Source organism: Lepidochelys olivacea, assembly GCF_965140295.1.
Source record: "Lepidochelys olivacea isolate rLepOli2 genome assembly, chromosome: 6".
Lineage (NCBI taxonomy): Eukaryota > Metazoa > Chordata > Testudines > Cheloniidae > Lepidochelys > Lepidochelys olivacea.
The window spans coordinates 19,907,569-19,931,892 of record NC_140416.1 but is presented as its reverse complement, the minus strand read 5'-3'; the positions used below and the strand labels follow the sequence as shown (position 1 = coordinate 19,931,892).

Here is a 24,324-nt window from a genome sequence, read left to right as displayed (position 1 = left end):
TAAAAGTTAGTCTTCAAAGTCAATAGCAGAGATTTTATTAAATGCCATTTTAGAAAACCGTTCAAATCTGTACAAAATCTACCTTGTGATAAAATGTGAATTTTGGGGCATAATGTATGAAGAAGCTGATTTTTGTGGGATCTCAGTTTTATTGAAGTCAGTTTAACTTGACTATAGAACAGCTATTGCTTCATAATTAAAACACTGTTCCTAATATGAATCCCTGTATCCTGCTCTTAGCCTCTTTTTTTTTATGTTAAAAACTGATCATTTACACTTCCATCCCTTAACCAGTTTTTAATTAAATTAATGTCATCATATTACTCCTCATGCCTTGACTACTTGGTTTCCTCAGTGACCACTTGAGGGAATTACACAGAGGAATACCAGCCCAACTTGTGGAAAAGAAAACTTTTCCTCGAACCTCTTTTTGATTATATTTGTTGTGAGTGTAAAGAATAACTTGACATTCAATATTATGTGGTCTGTGGATAGGACCGTTCTGTTCAGTACTGTTTCAGGTAACCCATCATCTGGAGCTTGGAAAAGATCCCTAGTTATTTTTTAAACCACAAGTGCCCATAATTTGCCACCACTGTGTTGCATCATTGTCTTGCAAGAAGCTTGAGTGCGACAATTCAGATATTAAGAATAAATGCACACAATCATATTTGTTTGTTAAACCTGTATCTCTCTTGGTTGACTTGAAACTTAAAGGCTAAGTCCACCAGGAATGAAAACCTGAATTTGGATAGGTTTTCCCCATATTCTACTGCTACAAGAAACACATGGGGTGGTGGATTCCATTCTAGGGGTCTGGAGGCTGCATTTCACCCTCAGACTGGGCCATAGACACTTTTGTGAACTTGCTTTGTTTTTGACACGTGACAAAATAAAAAATTCTCTATGTAAACTTAGCAGGGGTTGTTGTTGTTTTCTCCCTCCTTTATGAAGTTAAAGTGCTTCCCCAATCAGAAGCACTCTTGTATAACTATTTGTAGGATGGCTAAAAATCTAAACTGACAGTAGTGATTAAAACAGAAGTTGGATGCTGTTCTGACTTTCAAACAAAGTCCAACTCTCTCTGCCAAGAAACTACTAGCCACTTGGGGGTGTCTCCCATTTCCTCCAGTCAGAATTTCCTGATATCCATTTTATAAACATTGGTGACTGTAAAGGCTTCTCTTAGGGTTTTTTTTTTCTTGTAAATCTATTGCTTCAACCTTCAAAATAGCAATAGTTTAGTCCCTAAACTGGCATTTACATAATCATGGGAAGAGCCAGTACTGGGATTCTAGTTTATTCTTGGAATTATGTGATATCGTGTCAGTAGATGGCTGCCTATGCTGCCATGGAATGTCACTTGTGAAAGGCAAAGAGCTGTATTTGTTTGTCTGTGGTTACATCATTATTTCTAAAAGACCTAGTAAGAACCAGTTGTGAAACTGATCAGTATAGATGCATTTCAAAATTTATTTATTTTTCATAATCAAAACTTACTGAGCAGCCAAAGTATTTTCATCAATACAGGATGTCTGGTTGATGATTTAGTTGGGGTGGGTTCTGCTTTGAGCAGGGGGTTGGACTAGATGACCTCCTGAAGTCTCTTCCAACCCTAATCTTCTATGATTCTATGGAGAACTAGTTTATTGTCTGCTTTTATGATTCAAGGAAAGGCATAGGTGGGGACTTTACAAAAAACTGAAACAAACACAAACTGCATGTCACACTTGAGACAGTTCAGGGGCTTGACTTTCAGAGGGTGAGCACGATCAACATTTTCTAAAGAGGCCTCCTATATGAAGTCTCAAGTTTGACATGTAACTGACACACAAAATTACTAATCACTTCTGAAAATACTGGCTCAAAAGTATTTGCTCATGTGACAGTCATGTATGAATGTGAGTGAATACAGTAGGCTAGCAAGTGCAGAATATTTAATCTATTCAAATTAAGGAGGTCAGACTCACTATTAAAGTTCATTTTACAAACGATTTATAATTAAATAAAAAAATAGTGGAAGTTATAAGCATGTTATGGACGTGAGTAGTATGGGTTAGATGGTTATAAGCACATCACTAGAAGGTGGTATAGATGAGCTATGGTTATAAGCAATCTTTTGACCTCTTGGTCTTTAGTAAATGCTTTATCTCTTTTTTTTATAAACCTTCTATTCAAACTAGCGATAAACAGAACCTTAATATAGTCTGACTAATAAAATCATGTCTTATGGAAGGAGATAGCTATGTTAAACTTTACAGAGCAGCAAAGAAACTTAGAACATGAGAAACTGTAAAATATTCATATCTAATGTCCTCATCTTGATATTACTTCCCTTTCTCTTTAATGCTCAAGACAGGATGTATGTTGCTTTATTTCATGTGCCCTTGCTGCTTATTTTCTTTGTGCCAATGATAGTTAAGGGCCAGCCATGTAATCAATGCTGTACATGACCCAAAAAGTACAGGTCCTGCCTTGGAGAGTCTAAATCTAAGGGTTGACCTGAAGGAGGGTGATCTCTTAAATCACTTTTATTTTTAAAATTAAAGGCTTTGTGATTTGGGCATTGATTTGGGTTTTAAATGACAAAAGGAAGGGGCTCCTAGTTCAGAGGGTATTCAGCCCATGGGGGCAGCTTGGAAGATAGTGGGATGACTGGAATGGGAGAGGCCTTTCAAGACTGACCTTGCTGGAACTATAAAAGGAGAGTAGGGATGCAATCCAAAACAATCTCAGAATTGTAGATTGGAAGTAGGTGTGCAGGTCCTAAAGTTAGGATGCAAAGTTTAATGCAGTGGATGGGGGCACAAGTGCAACCAGTGGTGATTGGATTGGGAAGGGAAGGGAAGGCTTTTTTGGTTGTAGTATCTTGGGAACACTTAAATGATGTGTGGCCATTGGAGGTTACAGTAATCCTGGTGGAGCTGACCTCTGTGTAAACGGGCTATCCCATTTGCTTGACCTTATGATAGAAGGTGCCACTATACCAAAAATTTCTGAATAAGACATTGTGAAAGTATAGTGGACAGAATGATTTGCTAAATACAGTCAACTGTTTGTCATTCAAAGTCTTAAACAAGAAAATTTGACTCCTCTTTAACTGTTGTATTCTTGTATTCACAGAAGAAAGAATCAAAAGTCTAGTCTCTTTTAAGCAGAGCTGATTGGCATAGTGGAAATTGCCATGAGACTTCTCTGTACTGCACTTTCTTTGGCCTTGATTTACCAGCTGGTTGATGCTACGTTATCAAAGACAGATGCAAAGAAAATGGCTTCAGAAACGCTGGAGGAAAAGGTATGAGAACTAGCTGTTCATGACAACTTGTACTCCAAAGTGAGTTAACAAAGAATATTGGCAGATGCTGAAGCGTTTTTCTTCTGGAATTAATTTATGATGGTTTAGTACAAAACCAATAGTATAACTAAAGTATACTGATACTGAATAGTCTTAACTACAGCTGGATCATGGGTTTTTTTAAAATTGAAAAGTCACAATTTTAAAAGCATTACCAAGGAAGACAAGCTGTTTAGCTGATATTGAACTTGTAAGAATAACTACATGCACAGTGTTAAGTTCACTACATGGCAAAACATAAAGGTGTAAATTGTCTTGCTTAAAGGAACATTTAAAATTTTGGAACTGTGTAGCTAAAATGTCAAGTTTCTGATAAAGCACCTTTTAGTATCCTGAACTCATTGCTTAAAGCAAGGGTGGTTCTGGCTGCCTTTAATGTTAAAAACAGTGCTTCGGGCAGGCTTAAGAGCAACAGGACTAGACATCCTCAATCCTGCCATAACTTCTTGTACCTGCTTCTGCTGCTTCACTTTTAGCATTGCTGCTACTAGTGAATGTCCTCATGCAGAGTCTGGGAAAGGGTGTGCACACTGAATGTAAAACAAGATTTCCCAACGATCAGGTGCAGAGGGAAAATAGAAGGACCAAGAGCCCTCTGGAATCCCCATAGAAAGTTGAAGGTGAGGATGACAGGGATTCTCCAAAGTAAATGGTGAAAGAGTTATTAGAAAGAGAGAAGAAGAACCAGGAAAGGACAGAGTCACAGAAGCCAAGGAAGGGTAAGATTTCAAGAAGAGGAATGTGGTTGACATTGTTGAAGGTAGCTGACGGGAGAAGGAGGTTGAGGATGGACTATTGGTTCTGAGCTTTGGTTAGAAGGAGCTCATCTGAGAGTTTGAGAATGGTTTAAGTGGAAGTCAAGGGGCAGAAACTGCAATGGAGAGGGTCTAGGATGGAATTAGAGGAGAAGCACTTTGTACATGTTCAGTGAACTTTGAGACAGAAGAGACAGCATGGTAGCTGGAGAATCAGTGATCAAGGGTTGGTTTTTTAAGATGGGAGAGACTAAAACATTCTTGTCTTATGAGGGGAAAAAGCCAGAGGACAGTGAGAGTTTAAGGAAAAGAGTGGGCACAAGGGAGATCAGGGGATGGGATGGGTTCATCGGGGCAAATGGAGGGGCTAGAGGAAGAGAGCAGACAAGTATACTGTCTGTGACAGGAAAAGGAGATGAGTTGTAGGAGAGGGGAAGGTTAAATGATCTGAGGGGAGGAGGAAGGTCATGTATTTTTTTCCATTTTCTCTTGGAAGAAATTTCAATCCTCTGAGCTGGGAGAAAAGTGGAGGCAGGAGGAGGGGAAGACTTAAGGAGTCAGTCAAAGGTGGTTGGGGTTGAAGACATAGGATACAATTTAAGTGGGTAAAATAAAATAGTTCTAGCTAGGAAGAGGGCAGAAGTGAAGGAGGAGAGAATGAATTTGTAGTGGAGGAACTCAGCGTGGTTCCAGGATTTCTGCTAAAGACACTTGCTGTGTGAGAGCAGGAGTGAAGGAAGTGATTGTAGGGGGTGAACAGGGCTTGGTGGTGTGGTAGGATGGACCTACTGACAGCAGAGAGGGGCAATGCTGAATGGTAATCATGGAAAACCAAGTGACAGGGCATGATAGAGGGGCCTGATGGGCGATGCTGAAAATGGTGTGCGCAAAATTAAAAGCGTTCTTTAGAAAACAAACCTGTAGTTAGTTTTACAGTAGTGTTCAAGATATGCTAGGTACCGCTCGGAAAAGACAGTCCCTGGCTCCCAAATGTATTCTGTACTCAAAGCAAACTGGGTACAGTAGCAAGTGGCACCATATCTGTACTCATACCACCTCAGGAGACTGTACTCAATCAAATATGGTTAAAAATAGTGGGACATTGATTTGACTTTTCTTTCCAGTCAACAACATCAACCAATAAATGCTGACAATTGTCCACTAAGTGTGCACCTTGTCAGGCCTTAGTGCTCTGCTTTTGGTTACTAGAACTCTGACTGGTCCTTACTCTTGCTCCTGATGCCTCTGATACGTTCATGGTTGTGGACACTTCGCTAGTGGTAAAAGCTGTATGAAGCGTCTCTACCTTCAAAACCCAAATCACAATGGAAGTTCAATACAAAATGTCTTAAATGTAATGGCCTCCTTAAAGTGTTTAACCAACACGCCAGACTGGGAACCCTTCACGCTTGCAATTGTTTTTTGATGTAATACTTGAGAGTACAGTTATACTCTGAAAAGAGACTATGCATCGCTTTATTCAGCTGATCTGCTGTGTGTCTGTAATCTTATCTTTCACTCCTATGAACACTACAAAACTCAGATCACTTAACTGTGGTAAGTTTTAAGTACTGATTCCTCACAAAACTGGAAATTAGTACATTGCCAATCAGTTGGGACTGTGTAAACCTAAACTAGGAGACAGTGGGGTTGTACTTAGAGAACTGGCCCTGCAGAATCTTTATTACTGGTGTGAGGAAACTTAGCTTGACTCCCAGAGTCCATGCTGGGTTTGCAAAACTGGCAGCTAGAAAAAAAAAAACTTGTATGATATTGGGTATACAAATCATAAGACACAAACATGAACCCCACAGTACTGCTTTAGTCACTACTCATTGTAGAACAGCACTTAAACCTTGCTAATGGTGTCCTAGATTTGTCTGACTATAATTGCCAAGAGTTAAGTGTCTCAGGGTCTTCTTCCAAAAAGCAAAACATGTTAGAATACATTATGAACTTATTGCAAAATTGTCTTTTAACCTCTGAATGAATGTCATACTGTTCATATGTGGAGACTGGCACACTCTATTCCTATAGTAAATTGGTGTTCTCCTTTTTTCTGTTTGCAGAGGAAGTGTGTATAAAGACTTTAAATATTGCTGATACTGACAGCATTTCTGAGCTCTAGCCTGTTCCTTTTAACTAAGCTATACTGCATCATTTATAGGGAACACTAAAAGTGTAATGATGTGATTAGAGTGTACATTAACTCAAAGTAGTTAATTGTATAAATGCTGTTAATGAAAGTTAATTCTAAAAATTGTTTCCATCTTAGATATGGCATTCAGACAAAATTGTACAAGACCGGGGTCTGGTAGTCACTGATCCAAAGGCAAAAGATATTGTGTTGGAACACAAAAGTTACTGTGCCAAGAAAATGAAGGAGAGACACTTCTTGGGAGATGTTCTGGGATATATCACCCCTGTAAGTAATAAAATACAAATCAGAGTCTCTGCTGAATACACAGCAGATTAGTAATATACCAGGTTTCTCCATTCTTGCAGCCTCGGTAAGCAGATTCAGCCCAGAACCAGGTATAATATTGTACCTATCCCTTCAGTTTCCTTATTATAGCTACTTCTGATGCTTGGTCAAATAGCCACCCAAGAGAGGAAGGATGGTTCATCAGTTGGGTACTAGTCTGGAACTTGAACCTGCGTTTGTTTCCCTGTTCTGATACCGATTTCTGTGTGACTTTCATGCAAGTTGCATAGTCTCTCTCCCTCTCCCTCTCCCTCTGTGTGTGTGTGTCCGTCCAAATTTCCCAGGGGGATAATAGTATTTCTCTGTCTCACAGGGGTAGTATGAGATTGTGGTGTGGTCACATACTAGAGCAATGGGGACTGTATATGTACTATGGGTAGCTGCACAATGCAACTTGAATAATTTCAATACAGAGCAAAACTTTTTCTGCTGACACTAAACTAACTTTTATTTCCAAGCTCACTAGTATTCAAAACATCTCCCTAGATCCCTTTTAGAATAATGAACACACATTTTGAGAATAGTAAAGGGCTGTGTAAACAAATAAGAAAAAGTGTAACCAGTTAAAAAAATTAATTGCTAATGATACCAACACTACGAACTGCAACTCATCAGTTGCCAAACTGTTGACTTTTTTGTAGGGATGGCTAAGTAGAGGTTTGAAGGAGGGATTTGAAGGACAATGAGGAAATATTACCCCTTTGACTCAGTACAAACACATAACTGGACTTATTTCCCTCCCTTTGTAGGCTAGGAGTTTGTTTTGACAAGTATTCAGCTGTGTCCACTTGCCAGTTAAGCTTGGTGAAAGTTGACTTCCAAGTGAAGGGTCACTCAGGCTCCCAAACCAACTTTGCTTTTACTGTTAGCAGGGCCCTACCAAATTCCCTGTCCATTTTTGTAAATTTTGTTGTCGTAGCATTTTAAGTATCTGAATCCATGAAATTCAAGATTTTTAAGTCTTAAATTTCACAGTGTTGTAACTAAACATGAATATGCATTTAAAAATGGCAAAATATAAACACGTTAAAGCCTTTAAGACTCAGCATTTTTCAAACCTATCCCTTGAAGTTCCTGTTATTTTGGGGTTTCAAAAATACTTAGAACGTGAAGTAGTGGTATTTTCAGAGTCTTCTACACACTGAAATGGTGGCTTGGAGGGTGAAAACTGGACCACTTATTTCCATGTGTCAACTGCAAAGCCACATAATGACTTAGTTTTCATCTTTAGCTATTACACTGCTCATCACTTCAGTAGAAATTTCTAGGAAATGTGCTGCATTAAGAAAGGTCATTTTTTTTTTTAAAGGTCTTGCATAAGAGTAAGGATGCAAGTGCTAAAGCAAAAATTGGTGCACATTTGGCAGCACATGTTTTGGCCCTTAACATAGGAGTTGGCTAGAGGGGAAGAGAATATGTTGTGGGGGACTGAGGGATAATTTCTTTTAAACAAGTCTTGGTCTAAAGCTATGTCTACACTATCTACAGTATGTCTACTGGAACAGTTGCACCGCTGCAGAGCTGTAAGTGTAGACATGCCCTAAGAAAAAGGAATTTTAAATATTCAGATACAACAGTGATCTTTCAAAATTTTCATTTTTAACAGTTTCAAGTATCTGGAGTGAACTTGTTTTGATTAAAAACAAAATACTACAGGTCTCCCTGCAGCTTTTCTAGAAACTTCTTTTAGAATATGGCAAAATTCAGCAGACTCTGTTCACACTTCACTACAGCAAGTGTTTTGAATACAGTAGATTCTGTTGGAAGCATTATCACTTATTAAGGAGGGAAAGTATAGTCACGGGAAGGCTAGGCTTTCTAGCAGACTCCACTTGGATATCCTGTGACTGTCTGGCTCTTCCATCCCTTACAAGAAAAGCAGGTGTGTGAAATTTCACAATTCCTAATTTCCATTGAAAAAAAAAAAATGGACTAAATAACCTATTAATTCCATTCCGCACTGGAGTCTCTCTTAAATTCAGTAAAATCGGTAGCTAAGATGGGCTTGTGCATTTACCTTTGCTAGACGTTTCTCGTGTGTATTCCATAGTCGATACTAAGTAATGAAGCTCTACAAACATGCTAAAACACTTCCTCCGAAGCCCACAAACTGACCTGCAGTGATCCTTCCAACACTTTTCCTTGTAATATACAGAAAAATTGTCATCTGGCAAGTAGTAAAGGTTGCTGTAGATCCTGTTGTAATGACTTTTTTCTTTTTCCTTTTTGCAAGTGGAACAACCATGGCTACGATATTGCTAAAGTGTTTGGAAACAAATTTACGTTGATCTCCCCAGTCTGGCTACAGGTGAAAAGAAAGGGAAAGGAGATGTTCCAGTTCACAGGGCTCCATGATGCTGACCAAGGTTCTTTATTTTCATTGCGTGTGGTGTTTGGATGTGTATATGAAATATTGAAATATATAGTCAGTATTGCCATAGGCTGAATGAAAGACACTAATAATGATTCAATAAAATGATCCTTATGAAAATGGGACAGGCCACTAAAAATACCATCTTATTTAAACCTGTGCATCCCAAAGGATGATTGAAGCCTCCCCCCAAAAAATCAAAGCCTCAATATGCTGCAATCCGGTTGTTGTGACAAATGAGCCAGAACAAATGCAGTTGCATTTCATGTGAAAGGCCGGGGAAAATTTGTAAGGTAAAAATGTTGAACCACTGGTTTCCATATGGAATGGGGCAACTAGCTTTATTCTCTAGAAATCAGTAAGGCTGTACTCACAATAGAATGACCTGTGAACAAGCAATACTTTCTCTTATGGGAGGAAGAAAGTTGCAATGTAACTACATGCTTTACTTGAAGACGTCTCTTGAAAGAGACATTATAGATATTGATATTAGATATGCTCTTAGTTTAACATCTGTTTCATTGTTTGACAGATTGGATAAAAGATGTCAAGAAAAACTCTAAAAACATCAAAATAGGTGAGGCTGCATTTTAAGTTTCTTGTAGTCTTCTGCTTGTGGTGATTGGCACAGGCAAGGAAGCCTTTATTTCAGGAGTATGTGGATGGGCGATGTTAGCTGAGCAAAATAGTCCTCATGCACAGGCTTTTAAGAGAAAAGACTGGAGAGAAAAAAAAAGTATAAAAGAGTGCATCTAGCATTATTTGGGTCAATTAATTATTGGTGGCTCAGTAATTGAGCTACCATGCCTGTTGGTGCCCTGAGGTTTTTGACCTGAGAAATACCCCCAGCCCACCACCATTTTTTTTTCTTGGTTCAGACTCTTGGACTCTGTTCCTGCCATCTTCCTTCTGGATGAGAATTCCTTCAGAGCTGATTGCCATGTTCTTGTGGGGAGAGGTTGGCCTTGTGACCACAGTACCCATAAGATCTGGTTGGAGAATCAAACTGATGATCCAGCTAGAGTGTCTAGCATGATGATGCAGCAGACTACTGCATTTTCCTCTTAACCTGAAAGTCTGAGGTCTCTATAACAGTTTCCTATTTTAGAAAAATTGGAAAACATTGATATAGACACATCTGCTAAACAGATCACCTTACCTACTCCATGATCCTGCCAGTGATTGACATGCTTGCTTTATGCAGATGTCAAAATGTAAAGAGTGGATTGCAGAAGGATGAAATTCATTTAAATTAAAAGAACCCTCAACTTGAAATTTTTAACTGTCTTTTAAAATACAACTTTCTGATGAATATGAATTTTTTTCTTTTTAAATATGTCCTGATTCTCTTTATTAACCTAAAACAATTCTAAGCCTTTCTGCTTCTGTGGTTAGAATAGTTTTCCACCAGGTGGCACGTCCTCCTCTAGTCCACCTTGGATGACAGCCTTCCTAATAGCTCTCTTTCCTGCTTGCTTGCTTGTTTCTTCACTTCTAGTAACATGGGGGCAGAACTAGTAAACAGTCTTATGGAGCTTTGGGAAGAGCGTGTCTGAGATTCCTCAAAGGACAGAATACAAGAATGTTGTCATGAGTGCTAGAAATAATCAAAATAGTGAAACTGACTAGACTCAGTGCTGCTAAACACACAAAGGTAACAAACTAAAGTTTAAAAGTGAAATTCTTCATCTTTCCAGTGTAGTAATCTTAAGCATTGTGTCAATAATAGGTACAAAACTTCCAGAAGGAGACACTATTTTCGAGCTGGCATCCCTTTAAGATTATCATAGAATCATAGAATATCAGGGTTGGAAGGGACCTCAGGAGGTCATCTAGTCCAACCCCCTGCTGAAAGCAGGACCAATCCCCAATTAAATCATCCCAGCCAGGGCTTTGTCAAGCCTGACCTTAAAAACTTCTAAGGAAGGAGATTCTACCACCTCCCTAGGTAATGCATTCCAGTGTTTCACCACCCTCCTAGTGAAGAAGTTTTTCCTAATATCCAACCTAAACCTCCCCCACTGCAACTTGAGACCATTACTCCTTGTCCTGTCCTCTTCTACCACTGAGAATAGTCTAGAACCATCCTCTCTGGAACCACCTCTCAGGTAGTTGAAAGCAGCTATCAAATCCCCTCTCATTCTTCTCTTCTGCAGACTAAACAATCCCAGTTCCCTCAGCCTCTCCTCATAAGTCATGTGTTCCAGACCCCTAATCATTTTTGTTGCCCTTCGCTGGACTCTCTCCAATTTATCCACATCCTTCTTGTAGTGTGGGGCCCAAAACTGGACACAGTACTCCAGATGAGGCCTCACCAATGTCGAATAGAGGGGAACGATCACGTCCCTCGATCTGCTCGCTATGCCCCTACTTATACATCCCAAAATGCTATTGGCCTTCTTGGCAACAAAGGCACACTGTTGACTCATATCCAGCTTCTCGTCCACTGTCGCCCCTAGGTCCTTTTCCGCAGAACTGGTGCCTAGCCATTCGGTCCCTAGTCTGTAGCGGTGCATTGGGTTCTTCCGTCCTAAGTGCAGGACCCTGCACTTATCCTTATTGAACCTCATCAGATTTCTTTTGGCCCAATCCTCCAATTTGTCTAGGTCCCTCTGTATCCTATTCCTGCCCTCCAGCGTATCAACCACTCCTCCTAGTTTAATATCATCCGCAAATTTGCTGAGAGTGCAATCCACACCATCCTCCAGATCATTTATGAAGATATTGAACAAAACCGGCCCCAGGACCGCCCCGTGATTGATTTTACAGCTCCTACTAATAACTCAGTTCTCCATTCAAAGTATCTACTTTGAGTCAACGTTCTTTAGTAACCCACTTTTGAAACAAAGGACAACATTGCATGAGCAATTTGCTTATCTATACTAACTGGAGTTAGAAAGTAGAGAAGCAAAACCTTTAGATATGGGAGATTTTCCTATGAATTTATCAGTGTAATCAGAGCAATTGTAATTTCCATAATTACTTGTTTCTTTCATCTCAGTTCCTCGGATTTTGTTTGATGGCTGGACTTACCAAGATTTTGAGAGTGTTTTTGGCAGTGAGGATGAGATAGAGGAGCTTTCCAAGACGATGGTGCAAATAGCCAAGGTAAAACCATTGCTAATACAAATGAGTTAACCAGTGGGATACCAGTTATCTGTCCCTCATAGCTGGATGATACCTTCACATCTTATAGTGACAATGACATTTCTATTCAAACAGTAATTAGGTAGGATGTTAAACAGTAACTGCTAAATTTAAGGTTTCAGAGTAACAGCCGTGTTAGTCTGTATTCGCAAAAAGAAAAGGAGTACTTGTGGCACCTTAGAGACTAACCAATTTATTTGAGCATGAGCTTTTGTGAGCTACAGCTCACTTCATCGGATGCATGCCGTGGAAACTGCAGCAGACTTTATATATACACAGAGAATATGAAAAAATACCTCCTCCCACCCCACTGTCCTGCTGGTAATAGCTTATCTAAAGTGATCATCAGGTGGGCCATTTCCAGCACCCCACCTGATGATCACTTTAGATAAGCTATTACCAGCAGGACAGTGGGGTGGGAGGAGGTATTTTTTCATATTCTCTGTGTATATATAAAGTCTGCTGCAGTTTCCACGGCATGCATCCGATGAAGTGAGCTGTAGCTCACGAAAGCTCATGCTCAAATAAATTGGTTAGTCTCTAAGGTGCCACAAGTACTCCTTTTCTTTTTGCTAAATTTAAATATCTTAAATCTGCGGGACTAGACAACTTGCACCCAAGAGTTCTAAAAGAGCTGAAGAGCTTTCTGAGCTGTTCAGTGAATCTCTTGGCATGCTGCAGCAGTTCTAGAGGACCAGAAAAAAGTAGGGTTGTTGATTTTAATTGCAGTTAACTCATGTGATGGACACAAATTAATTGCGATTAAAAAAAATTAATCGCGATTAATCATAGTTTTAATTGCACTGTTAAGCAATAGAATACCAATTTAAATTTATTAAATATTTTGGATGTTTTTCTACATTTTAAAATATAGCTATTTCAGTTGCAACACAGAATACAAAGTGTACAGTGCTCACTTTATATTTTTATTACAAATATTTGCACTGTAAAAATAAGAAATATTTTTCAGTTCACATCATATAAGTATCATAGTGCAATGTCTTCATGGTGAAAGCACAACTAAAAAATCTACATTTGTAATTTTGGTTACATAATTGCATTCAAAAACAAAACAATGTAAACGTTAGAGCCTGCAAGTCCACTCAGTCCTACTTCTTGTTCAGCCAATCACTAAGAGAAACAAGTTTGTTTACATTTACAGGAGCTAATGCTGCCCGCTTCTTATTTACAATGTCACCTGAAAGTGAGAACAGAAGTTTGCATGGCACTTTTGTAGCCAGCATTGCAAGGTATTTACGTGCTAGATATGCTAAACTTTTGTATGCCCCTTCATGCTTTAGCCACAATTCCAGAGGACATGCTTCCGTGCTGATGATGCTCATTAAACAATGGTTTAATTAAATTTATGACTGAACTCCTTGGGGGAGAATTGTATGTCTTCTGCTCTGTGTTTTACCTGTATTCTGCCATATATTTCACATTATAGCAGTCTCGGATGATGACCCAGCACATGTTGTTCATTTTAAGACCACTTTCACGGCAGATTTCACAAAATGCAAAGAAGGTACCAATGTGAGATTTCTGAGGATAGCTACAGCACTTGACCCAAGGTTTGCGAATCTGAAGTGCCTTCCAAAATCTGAGAGGGACAGGGTGTGGGTCATGCTTCCAGAAATCTTTAAAAGAGCAACATGCCGATGCGGAAACTACAGAATCCAAACCACCACAAAAGAAAACTAGCCTTCTGTTAGTGGCATCTGACTCGGATGATGAAAATGAACACGTGTTGGTCTGCACTGCTTTAGATAGAGCTTAAGAATAGGTATGCAGAGTTGGAAAATGAAGAAGGGGCTCAGCAGGTAGTTACTGAAGGTGGAAGGGCAAGGAAGAAAAGAGCGGCTAGCCCTATAGGAAAAGGGGAAGAGTTAATGGAGATTACACCAAATATGAGCCCCAGGAGGATACAGGATGGGTTAAAGAGGATTACAAGGGAGAATAGGAGTGGAAAGAACTTGCAGCCAGAGGGAACAGGGGATAGACTGGAGAATAGCACTGTCGCTAGGACAAGACAGGTCTATGTGATTGGGGACTCTTTACTGAGAAGAATAGATAGACCTGTAACCAGAGCTGATCCGGAGAATAGGAGGGTGTGCTGTCTTCCAGGTGCTAAGATACAGGATGTAGACCTGAGGTTGAAAAGGATTCTAAAGGGAGCGGGAAAGAATCCCCTAATTATCCTTCATGTGGGAACAAATGATACGGCTAGATTCTCGCTGGAAAGTATTAAGGGAGACTATGCTAGGCTGCGGAAGACGCTTAAGGAAATAGAGGCTCAGGTGATCTTTAGTGGGATTCCGCCTGTTCTTAGAGAAGGGCAACAAAAGTGTGACAAGATTATGACTATCAACAGATGGCTTAGGCAATGGTGCTATAAGGAGGGCTTTGGGATGTATGGCCACTGGGAGGCATTCATGGATAGAGGACAGTTCTCTCGGGATGGACTTCATCTGAGTAGGGAAGGAAATACACTTCTAGGATGGAGGCTGGCACAACTGATTAAGAGAGCTTTAAACTAGGAATTAGGGGGAGATGGTTGGGAGATGTCCAGGTAATCTCCACCCCAGAATTTAGCATTGGGAGGAAAGAAAACGGAGTAAGAATGGATACAGCTGTGGGTAGGAGGAAGGGCAGTGTAGATACAAGTCTAATAGGTTATACTGGTAGTAAAATGACCGTGCCTAATAGGGTACAGAATGTGAGTGAGGCCAAACAGCAAAAATTAAGATGTTTGTACACTAATGCGAGGAGCCTAGGTAACAAAATGGAGGAACTAGAGCTACTGGTGCAGGAAGTGAAACCAGATATTATAAGGATAACAGAAACATGGTGGAATAGTAGTCATGACTGGGCTACTGAAGGGTATTTGCTGTTTAGGAAAGACCGAAATAAAGGTAAAGGTGGTGGAGTAGCACTGTATATCAATGATGAGATAGAATGTAAAGAAATAAGAAGAGATGAAGTGGATATGACTGAGTCCGTCTAGGCAAAAATTAAATTGGGGAAGAAAACTATTAGAGCCTCCCCTGGGATAGTGCTTGGGGTGTGCTATAGACCGCCGGGATCAAATTTGGATATGGATAGAGCCCTTTTTAATGTTTTTAATAAAGTAAATACTAATGGAAACTGTGTGATCATGGGAGACTTTAACTTCCCAGATATAGACTGGAGGACGAGTGCTAGTAATAATCATAGGGCTCAGATTTTCCTAGATGCGATAGCTGATGGATTCCTTCAGCAAGTAGTTGCTGAACCGACGAGAGGAAATGTCATTTTAGATTTGGTTTTGGTGAGTAGTGAGGACCTCATAGAAGAAATGGTTGTAGGGGATAATCTTGGCTCAAGTGAAGATTATGAGCTAATTCAGTTCAAATTGAACGGAAGGATTAATAAAAATAAATCTGCAGCTAGGGTTTTTGATTTCAAAAGGGCTGACTTTCAGGAATTAAGGAAATTAGTTAGGGAAGTGGATTGGACTGAAGAATTTATGGATCTAAAGGTAGAGGAGGCCTGGGATTATTTTAAATCAAAGCTGCAGAAGCTATCAGAAGCCTGCATCCCAAGTAAGGGGAAAAAATTCATAGGCAGGAGTTGTAGACCAAGCTGGATGAGTAAGCATCTCAGAGAGGTGATTAAGAAAAAGCAGAAAGCATATAGGGAGTGGAAGATGGGAGGGATCAGCAAGGAAAGCTACCTTATTGAGGTCAGAACATGGAGGGATAAAGTGAGACAGGCTAAAAGTCAAGTAGAGTTGGACCTTGCAAAGGGAATTAAAACCAATAGTAAAAGGTTCTATAGTCATATAAATAAGAAGAAAACAAAGAAAGAAAAGGTGGGACCACTAAACACTGAGGATGGAGTGGAGGTCAAGGATAATCTAGGCATGGCCCAATATCTAAACAAATACTTTGCCTCAGTCTTTAATAAGACTAAAGAGGATCTTAGGGATAATGGCAGCATGACAAATGGGAATGAGGATATGGAGGTAGACATTACCATATTTAAGGTAGAAGCGAAACTCAAACAGCTTCATGGGACTAAATCAGGGGGCCCAGATAATCTTCATCCAAGAATATTAAAGGAATTGGCACAAGAAATTGCAAGCCCATTAGCAAGAATTTTTAATGAATCTGTAAACTCAGGGGTTGTACTGTATGATTGGAGAATTGCTAACATAGTTCCTATTTTTAAGAAAGTGAAAAAAAGTGATCCGGGTAATTATAGGCCTGTTAGTTTGACATCTGTAGTATGCAAGGTCTTGGAAAAAATTTTGAAGGAGAAGGTAGTTAAGGACATTGAAGTCAATGGTAAATGGGACAAAATACGACATGGTTTTACAAAAGGTAGATCGTGCCAAACTAACCTGATCTCCTTCTTTGAGAAAGTAACAGATTTTTTAGACAAAGGAAACACAGTGGATCTAATTTACCTAGATTTTAGTAAGGCATTTGATACCGTGCCACCTGGGGAATTATTAGTTAAATTGGATAAGATGGGGATCAATAGGAAAATTGAAAGGTGGATAAGGAATCGGTTAAAGGGGAGACTACAACGGGTCCTACTGAAAGGTGAACTGTCAGGCTGGAGGGAGGTTACCAGTGGAGTTCCTCAAGGATCGGTTTTGGGGCCAATCTCATTTAATCTTTTTATTACTGACCTTGGCACAAAAAGTGGGAGTGTGCTAATAAAGTTTGTGGATGATACAAAGCTGGGAGGTATTGCCAATTTAGAGAAGGACCGGGATATTCTACAGGAGGATCTGGATGACCTTGTAAACTGGAGTAATAGTAATGGGATGAAATTTAATAGTGAGAAGTGTAAGGTCATGCATTTAGGGATTAATAACAAGAATTTTAGTTATACGCTAGGGACGCATCAATTAGAAGGAAGGGAGGAGGAAAAGGACCTTGGAGTATTGGTTGATCATTGGCGGCTCATAGTCATCCTATGTGATATGGCTGTGAAAAAAGCTAATGTGGTCTTGGGATGCATCAGGAGAGGTATTTCCAGTAGGGATAAGGAGGTTTTAGTACCGTTATACAAGGCACTGGTGAGACCTCACCTGGAATACTGTGTGCAGTTCTGGTCTCCCATGTTTAAGAAGATGAATTCAAACTGGAACAGGTACAGAGAAGGGCTACTAGGATGATCCGAGGAATGGAAAACTTGTCTTATGAAAGGAGACTCAGGGAGCTTGGCTTGTTTAGCCTAACTAAAAGAAGGTTGAGGGGAGATATGATGGCTCTCTATAAATATATCAGAGGGATAAATACCAGAGAGGGAGAGGAATTATTTAAGCTCAGTACCAATGTGGACACAAGAACAAATGGATATAAACTGGCCACTAGGAAATTTAGACTAGAAATTAGACAAAGGTTTTTAACCATCAGAGGAGTGAAGTTTTGGAATAGCCTTCCAAGGGAAGCAGTGGGGGCAAAAGATCCATCTGGCTTTAAGATAAAACTCAATAAGTTTATGGAGGAGATGGTATGATGGGATAACATGGTTTTGATAATTAAATATTCATGGTAAATAGGTCCAATGGCCTGTGATGGGCTATTAGGTGGGGTGAGATCCGAGTTACCCAGGAAAGAATATTCTGTAGTATCTGGCTGATGAATCTTGCCCATATGCTCAGGGTTTAGCTGATCGCCATATTTGGGGTCGGGAAGGAATTTTCCTCCAGGGCAGATTGGAAGAGGCCCTGGAGGTTTTTCGCCTTCCTCTGTAGCATGGGGCACGGGTCACTTGCTGGAGGATTCTCTGCTCCTTGAAGTCTTTAAACTACGATTTGAGGACTTCAATAGCACAGATATGGGTGTGAGGTTTTTTTTGTAGGAGTGGTGGGTGAAATTCTGTGGCCTGCATTGTGCAGGAGGTCAGACTAGATGATCATAATGGTCCCGTCTGACCTAAATATCTATGAATCTAGATAATTATTGAGCAGAACCCGTTATCAGCATGGACTCAGCCTCTGGAATGGTGGTTGAAGCATGAAGGGACATATGAATCTTTAGTGCATCTGGCACATAAATACCTTGCAATGCTGGCTACAATAGTGCCATGAGAACGCCTGTTCTCACTTTCAGGTGACTTGTAAACAAGAAGCGGGCAGCATTATTTCCTGCAAATGTGAACAAACTTGTTTGAGCGATTGGCTGAACAAGAAGTAGAACTGAGTGGACTTGCAGGCTCTAAAGTTTTACATTGTTTTGTAAATAGCTCAGGAATAGCTCAGTGGTTTGAGCACTGGCCTGCTAAACCCAGGGCTGTGAGCTCAATCCTTGAAGGGGCCATTTAGGGATCTGGGGCAAAAATTGGGGATTGGTCCTGCTTTGAGCAGGGAGTTGGACTAGATGACCTCCTGAGGTCCTTTCCAACTATGGTATTCTAAGATTCAAACAGGATATTAAATGAATTCTCTGAAGTAGAGGGCTCTAGCATCGGGGACAGAGAGGTCTTACAGTGAGCAACCCTAGAAACAGGCATGTTCTAACAAAAAACTAAAAATCAACTGTCTAACACTAAAAGAAAACTAAGAAAGGAGTTAAACTTGGGCTGTCTTCAGTGTCTACTGATGGAACAGGATAGGAAAGATAGCAAATGTGCAATAGGGAACAATTCTGTGCTTGAAGAGAAGTGGATTCTGTGACCCCCTCTGACTATAAAAATGGAGGAGATATGTAATAGTGGGATTCCGTATATATGCAATCATTAGTATATTTGGCAAATTATGGTGGATCAAGACCAAATTTTTCTAAGTTTTGAATGTGCACCTCTGCTGGCAATAGCTCATCAGTTACTTATACATAGAGGTATAATTTCTATATGTCCAAATACTTTAAGACTAAATTTAAAGTAGCTAGCAGAGTGTGATGTTGAGATTTGTTCTAGTGATTTGATACTAATCTACTGTGTTAATTATCCATTAATGAGGTTTCCTTATAACAGTTTAGGAGAATTGTTTGGCCTTTCATATGTTTCTAAAGTAAGTTCTGCTTCATTAATGACCAGTTACATATTTCTACACAGCATACCTTGTATGCAGCATGTGAACATATTCTTTGCTCTACATGTACAAACTAATATGACTGGGAGGGTGGACAGGGGAATAAAATACATGTTTACAGAGACTGGTTACCAGTTAATGTATTAACCTATATGGTATTAGTATAACAATGTGACAGCTGAAGCTTTCTAACTTACACTGAACTGTTCCCAATTCACTTTAGGAAGAAAATTTTGACGGATATGTAGTTGAAGTGTGGAGTCAGCTGGGAAATCAAAAGCAAGCGTAAGTATGAGCCTTTAGGATGCAGTGATTGAAAAAGTAGCTTCTTCAGTAAAAAAAAAACAACTTATCTTTTTAAAAAATTGTATAAAAGCTGTTGTAATCCATATAGATTTTAATTTTATATTTGCACTGTTGGTGTTATGTTTTATTTGTACACAAGTCCTGACCCACTTGTTGCTCTTCTAACTGAATGCCAGTAACCGTCAAGGATCCTCTTTGCCTTATAATTTCCATGTAGGAGTGTCTACACAGCAATTAGGAGGCATGGTTGCAGCACGTGTAGACACACCTGTGCTAGCTTTGATTAAGCTAGCTTGCTCAAAATAGCAGTATATCTGTAATGGCACAGGCATAGTCTTGGGTCGCCTCCTGATTGCAGTGAGAATATACCCATTCTTTGTAAAGGTTTCAGAGTAACAGCCGTGTTAGTCTGTATTTGCAAAAAGAAAAGGAGTACTTGTGGCACCGTAGAGACTAACCAATTTATTTGAGCGTAAGCTTTTGTGAGCTACAGCTCACTTCAAATAAATTCTTTGTAAAGTCAGTTAAGGTTGCTCAATTGTTTCCTCAGAATGGAAACCTTGGAAAAACAAAGCAACTGCAAGTTAAATAAGTTCCACTCAACACTGCTATTCTTCAGGCTGTAACCCATTGTTACGAGACTTCGATACCACAATAACCACCTTTCAAACTTTATTCAGTTCAACAGTAAATCCCAGTGCACAAAAAATGGATAAACACTGCACCGTACAACATAGACAAAACATGTACATGTTCGAGTCAAACATATTAACAGATATAAGTTAGTGGGAAAAACTTGGAAGTATGGAGCTGGGAGGAGTTGCAAGTGCTTTGGAGGATAGGATTATAATTCAAAATGATCTGGACAAGCTGGAGAAATGGTCTGAAGTAAATAAGATGAAATTCAATAAGGACAAAGTGTAAAGTACTCCACTTAGGAAGGAACACACACATACAAAATGGGAAATGACTGCTTAGGAAGGAGTACTGCAGAAAGGGATCTGGGAGTCATAGTGGATCACAAGCTAAATATGAGTCAACAGTGTAATGCTGTTTCAAAAAAAGCAAACATCATTCTGGGATGTATTAGCAGGAGTATTGTAAGCAAGACATGAGAAGTAATTCTTCCGTTCTACTCTGCCCTGATTAGTCCTCAGCTGGAGTAGTGTGTTTAGTTCTGGGTGCCACATTTCAGGAAAGATGTGGACAAATTGGAGAAAGTCCAGAGAAGAGCAACAAAAATGATTAAAGGTCTAGAAAACATGACCTATGAGTAAAGCTACGTTTTAGTCACAGGTACTTTTAGTAAAAGTCACGGACAGGTCACGGGCAGTAAACAAAAATTCATGGCCCGTGACTTTTACTAAAAATACTCATGACTAAAACTTGGGTGGTGGGCCACAGGTGCTTTGCGGGGAAGGGAGGTCCGGGGACAATGCGGGTGCTGTGGGAGGTGGCTGGGGGACCCCGCTGTTGCTGGTGGCACGGGGTGGCGGCGTTGGCACCTTGGTGGGGCTGGCAGGGGCTCCCTGCCTGCCTCCACATCCCTGCAGCTCCTAGGCGGCAAAGGAGTTGGGGCTTGGCGCACTGCTCCTGCCATAAGCACCAGCTGCTGCAACTCCCATTGGCCGGGAACCTCAGCCTGCCTAGGAGCTGCAGGGCTGTGAGAGCTGGGAAGCCCCCACCCTGAGGTAAGCACCTCTCCCCGCCCCTAGCCCTGAGCCCCCTCCCACATACCCAAACTGCCTGGCTCGGGCAGCCCCTGAGCCAGCACCAGTGGCTGTAGAAGTCAGAGGTTACGGAAAGTCATGGAATCTGTGACCTCCGTGACAGACTCGCAGCCTTACCGATGAGGGAAGATTGAAAAAACTGCGTTAGTCTGTAAAAGAGAAGACTGAGAGGGGACGTGATAACAGTTTTCAAGTACATAAAAGATTGTTACAAGGAGGAGGGAGAAAAATTGTTCTCCTTAACCTCTGAGGATAGGACAAGAAGCAATTGGCTTAAACTGCGGCAAGGGAGGTTTAGGTTGGACATTAGGAAAAAACTTCCTGTCAGGACAGGTAAGCACTGGAATAAATTGCCTAGGTTGTGGAATCTCCATCATTGGAGATTTTTAAGAGCAGGTTAGACAAACACCTGTCAGGTATGGTCTAAATAATACTTAGTCCTGCCATGAGTGCAGGGAACTGGACTAAATGACCTCTAGAAGTCCCTTCCAGTCCTATGATTCGTAAGAAGAGCCCGCCAAAAATCTGAGATGGGCAAAGATTTGAAAAAGAACTTCTAAAAGCTTCCTGTGCTAAGTTACAAAATCTTTATTACAAAATTGCTTAAACTCCGTTTTCCTTCCAACATTTTTTGTGTCTAATTTGGAGACTGACTTTGCTGAAACAGGATTTTAGTCTTTTAAATCACAACACAGCCTTCACTTTGGAGTTACTACTGAGAGGCTCACAGTGTGAGCAGACTAAAACTCTTAGTCATTGAATTAGTTCGTCTAGGTTAGAAGACGGTTGAGGTTATCCAGCATGTTCGGAATTCCTGACCTAGTGTCAACTGCTTTTCTTAATTGAGACAGAAGAGGGCTTTAATCTCGTTTCCGACAGACTGTGGAGCTCTGCATTACCTTGGCTACTACAGCAAATTGAAAAGGATGTCCCAAGGCAAATAGGAGTACACTGTATTTTAAAAAGTGGATGCATAGGTTCCTCAAAGAGAAGTCGTAGTTAACCTTTTGGGTTGCATTTGGATTTTCTTGCTTTAAGTGACCAAATGCTGCACCTTACTTGGCAAACCTCTTATTGAAGTTGGTGAGAGCCTTGATAAAAGACTGCAAGATCTATCCCCAGGAGAATAGAGCTCCACTGTCCTAAATAGGATGCAAAGTGTTGCAGCTAAGTTTTAAACTTTGTGTTTTCTGATCTGCATTACCTTAGTAAACATACACTGTTTAGTCTAGTCTGGATTGAATCGGACTGTTCTGGGTGGTGGTGGGAAATAATGACTTGAAACATGCACTAATTACTTTCTAGATTTTAAGGTGGCAACAAAGGAGAATTTAACTGTTGGGTGGGCTACCTGACAGGGAAGGGATGATTCAGGGAACCAGCCCCACAGGTATTGTGTTAATTTAAAATGGGGTGGGTTTCCCAACATCTGGGGGACACAGTGGTTAGTCTTACCCTTGTCAGTAACACATTGATAACTTAGTACAGCTGGTGTTTCGTGTATCAGTAAATTTCTTATGGTTGTGTAAACAGTAAGATTGACTTTATTTCATTGAGTAGCTTTAATACCAACTACAGACCAGTTTAACTATATTAACGTGAACTCAAAGGGCTAAATTGCCAACAGCACACGATTAAACATTACAGAGGATGTTGTTTGCTAAACTACAGGGGGAGAGTATACTTTATGTGTATGCTTTCAAAATGAGGCTTGCTTTCTCTACACTTCTGTAAGATTTTTGGGTAATTTATGGAGTTTAATTCTTAAAGTAGGTGTGATTTGCCTTCATTGTACTCCAGCATTCTCCACGTTGATACAGTAAGTACTATTCCGTTACTTCAAGAGGAGTGGAAGCTCCTCATAGTAGAAACAGAAGCTATTTGTCTGCCTTGTTATGAGGTTTTTTTATTTATGAAGTTGACTGTTAAAACACCTTTACATATCTTTAATGCTTACCCATTTTTGCTAGCCATGCTGATCAAGAGGCTTAAAATAGATCTCACTGACCTTGGCAAAGCTATAAGAGGGAGCAGATCTAATGGATTGCAGTTCTCCTTCTCTGTGGAAATGGTCCAAAAGACATCTCTGATAAAAAGTTTCTAATTGTACACAAATTAGTGGGTTTGTGTTTTACAGTTCTGGTGTTGGAGTTTCCAGGCAAGTGAGCTTGGCTCTCCTTTGTCAGACTTCCACTCAAAACCCCTACTTGTAGCCTTCATTATGCATTTCCCCACTGCATTTTATTGGGGCCACTTAATCTGTTTTTTCATTAACCTTGATTGTGTGCAGTAGCCATAAGAACTTAGCTGTTACTCTGGCCATGAGATGACACACCCTTCTCCACCTTAAGATCACAGGCATAATTGGGAGGCACTAAGTTGTGGGGCCAATATCTTAATTTTACCCCTGGAATTCAATTCACCGTATTTAATGCCACCATTGATCAGGAGTAATAGATCTAAGGTCACTCTGCCCAGGTATTGTGTACTACAGTAGACTTTCGTTCCACCTTTCTTGGGGCTGGTGGACTTTCAGCAGTTTGCAGCTATATCAGTGATTTTGGTCCTAACCTAACTTGCAGAATTAAGCTGACACAGTGCTCAGACAAGCCTGCTCTTGGTTTGGTTTTTGCTCATAGTGTCTTGCTTTAGTGTCCACTAATTTTATGTCAAGCATCAGGGTAAAATTATGTTCATTTGTCATGAGTATGCATGAGTTGTCTGCTGCTGCTCCCCAGAAAAGTACAGGGTTAGAGCTGCCCGTGTCCTTGTTGGTTAGTCCACATGGTGGCAGTATTGTAACATAATTCCTACTGTACACCAGCTAACTTTCAAGGGATTGCATTTCAGAAGTGAAAGAACATCAGAAGGTAGGGAGAACTGAAGTTGGATGTTGGCACAAGAATGAATCCCTGTCTTGTAGAGATGTAGGTCCTTGACAGAACAGTAATTATGTATGCTTTATATATAGGATCTATATTAATTCTGTTAAGTACTTAGTACAGATTTCCCAGCAATTCATCACTTTCCCTGAGGGTAGGGTCGGCTGCTTTTTGGAATCTGACCTTGAAGAATCTGTACCATCATAGTGGTGCTCCTAGGAACAGCTAGCTTCTGCCATCAGATTACTTCCTAAACCAGGGATTCT

General features: G+C 40.2%; 1 protein-coding gene across 4 annotated transcripts in view; it reads left to right on the top strand.

Annotated features, from left to right (window-relative positions):
• CHID1 (chitinase domain containing 1) overlaps positions 1 to 24,324 on the top strand; it is a 265,467-nt gene that overhangs the window by 24,774 nt on the left and 216,369 nt on the right. For all 4 annotated transcript variants that reach the window (XM_084632253.1, XM_084632252.1, XM_084632250.1 and 1 more), the window contains exons 2-7: positions 3,124 to 3,295; positions 6,386 to 6,535; positions 8,829 to 8,961; positions 9,499 to 9,543; positions 11,968 to 12,074; positions 19,364 to 19,425. In XM_084632253.1, coding sequence (XP_084488379.1) covers positions 3,185 to 3,295; positions 6,386 to 6,535; positions 8,829 to 8,961; positions 9,499 to 9,543; positions 11,968 to 12,074; positions 19,364 to 19,425 — 608 coding nt within the window. In that variant the 5' untranslated portion in view covers positions 3,124 to 3,184. The remainder of the gene's footprint in view (positions 1 to 3,123; positions 3,296 to 6,385; positions 6,536 to 8,828; positions 8,962 to 9,498; positions 9,544 to 11,967; positions 12,075 to 19,363; positions 19,426 to 24,324) is intronic.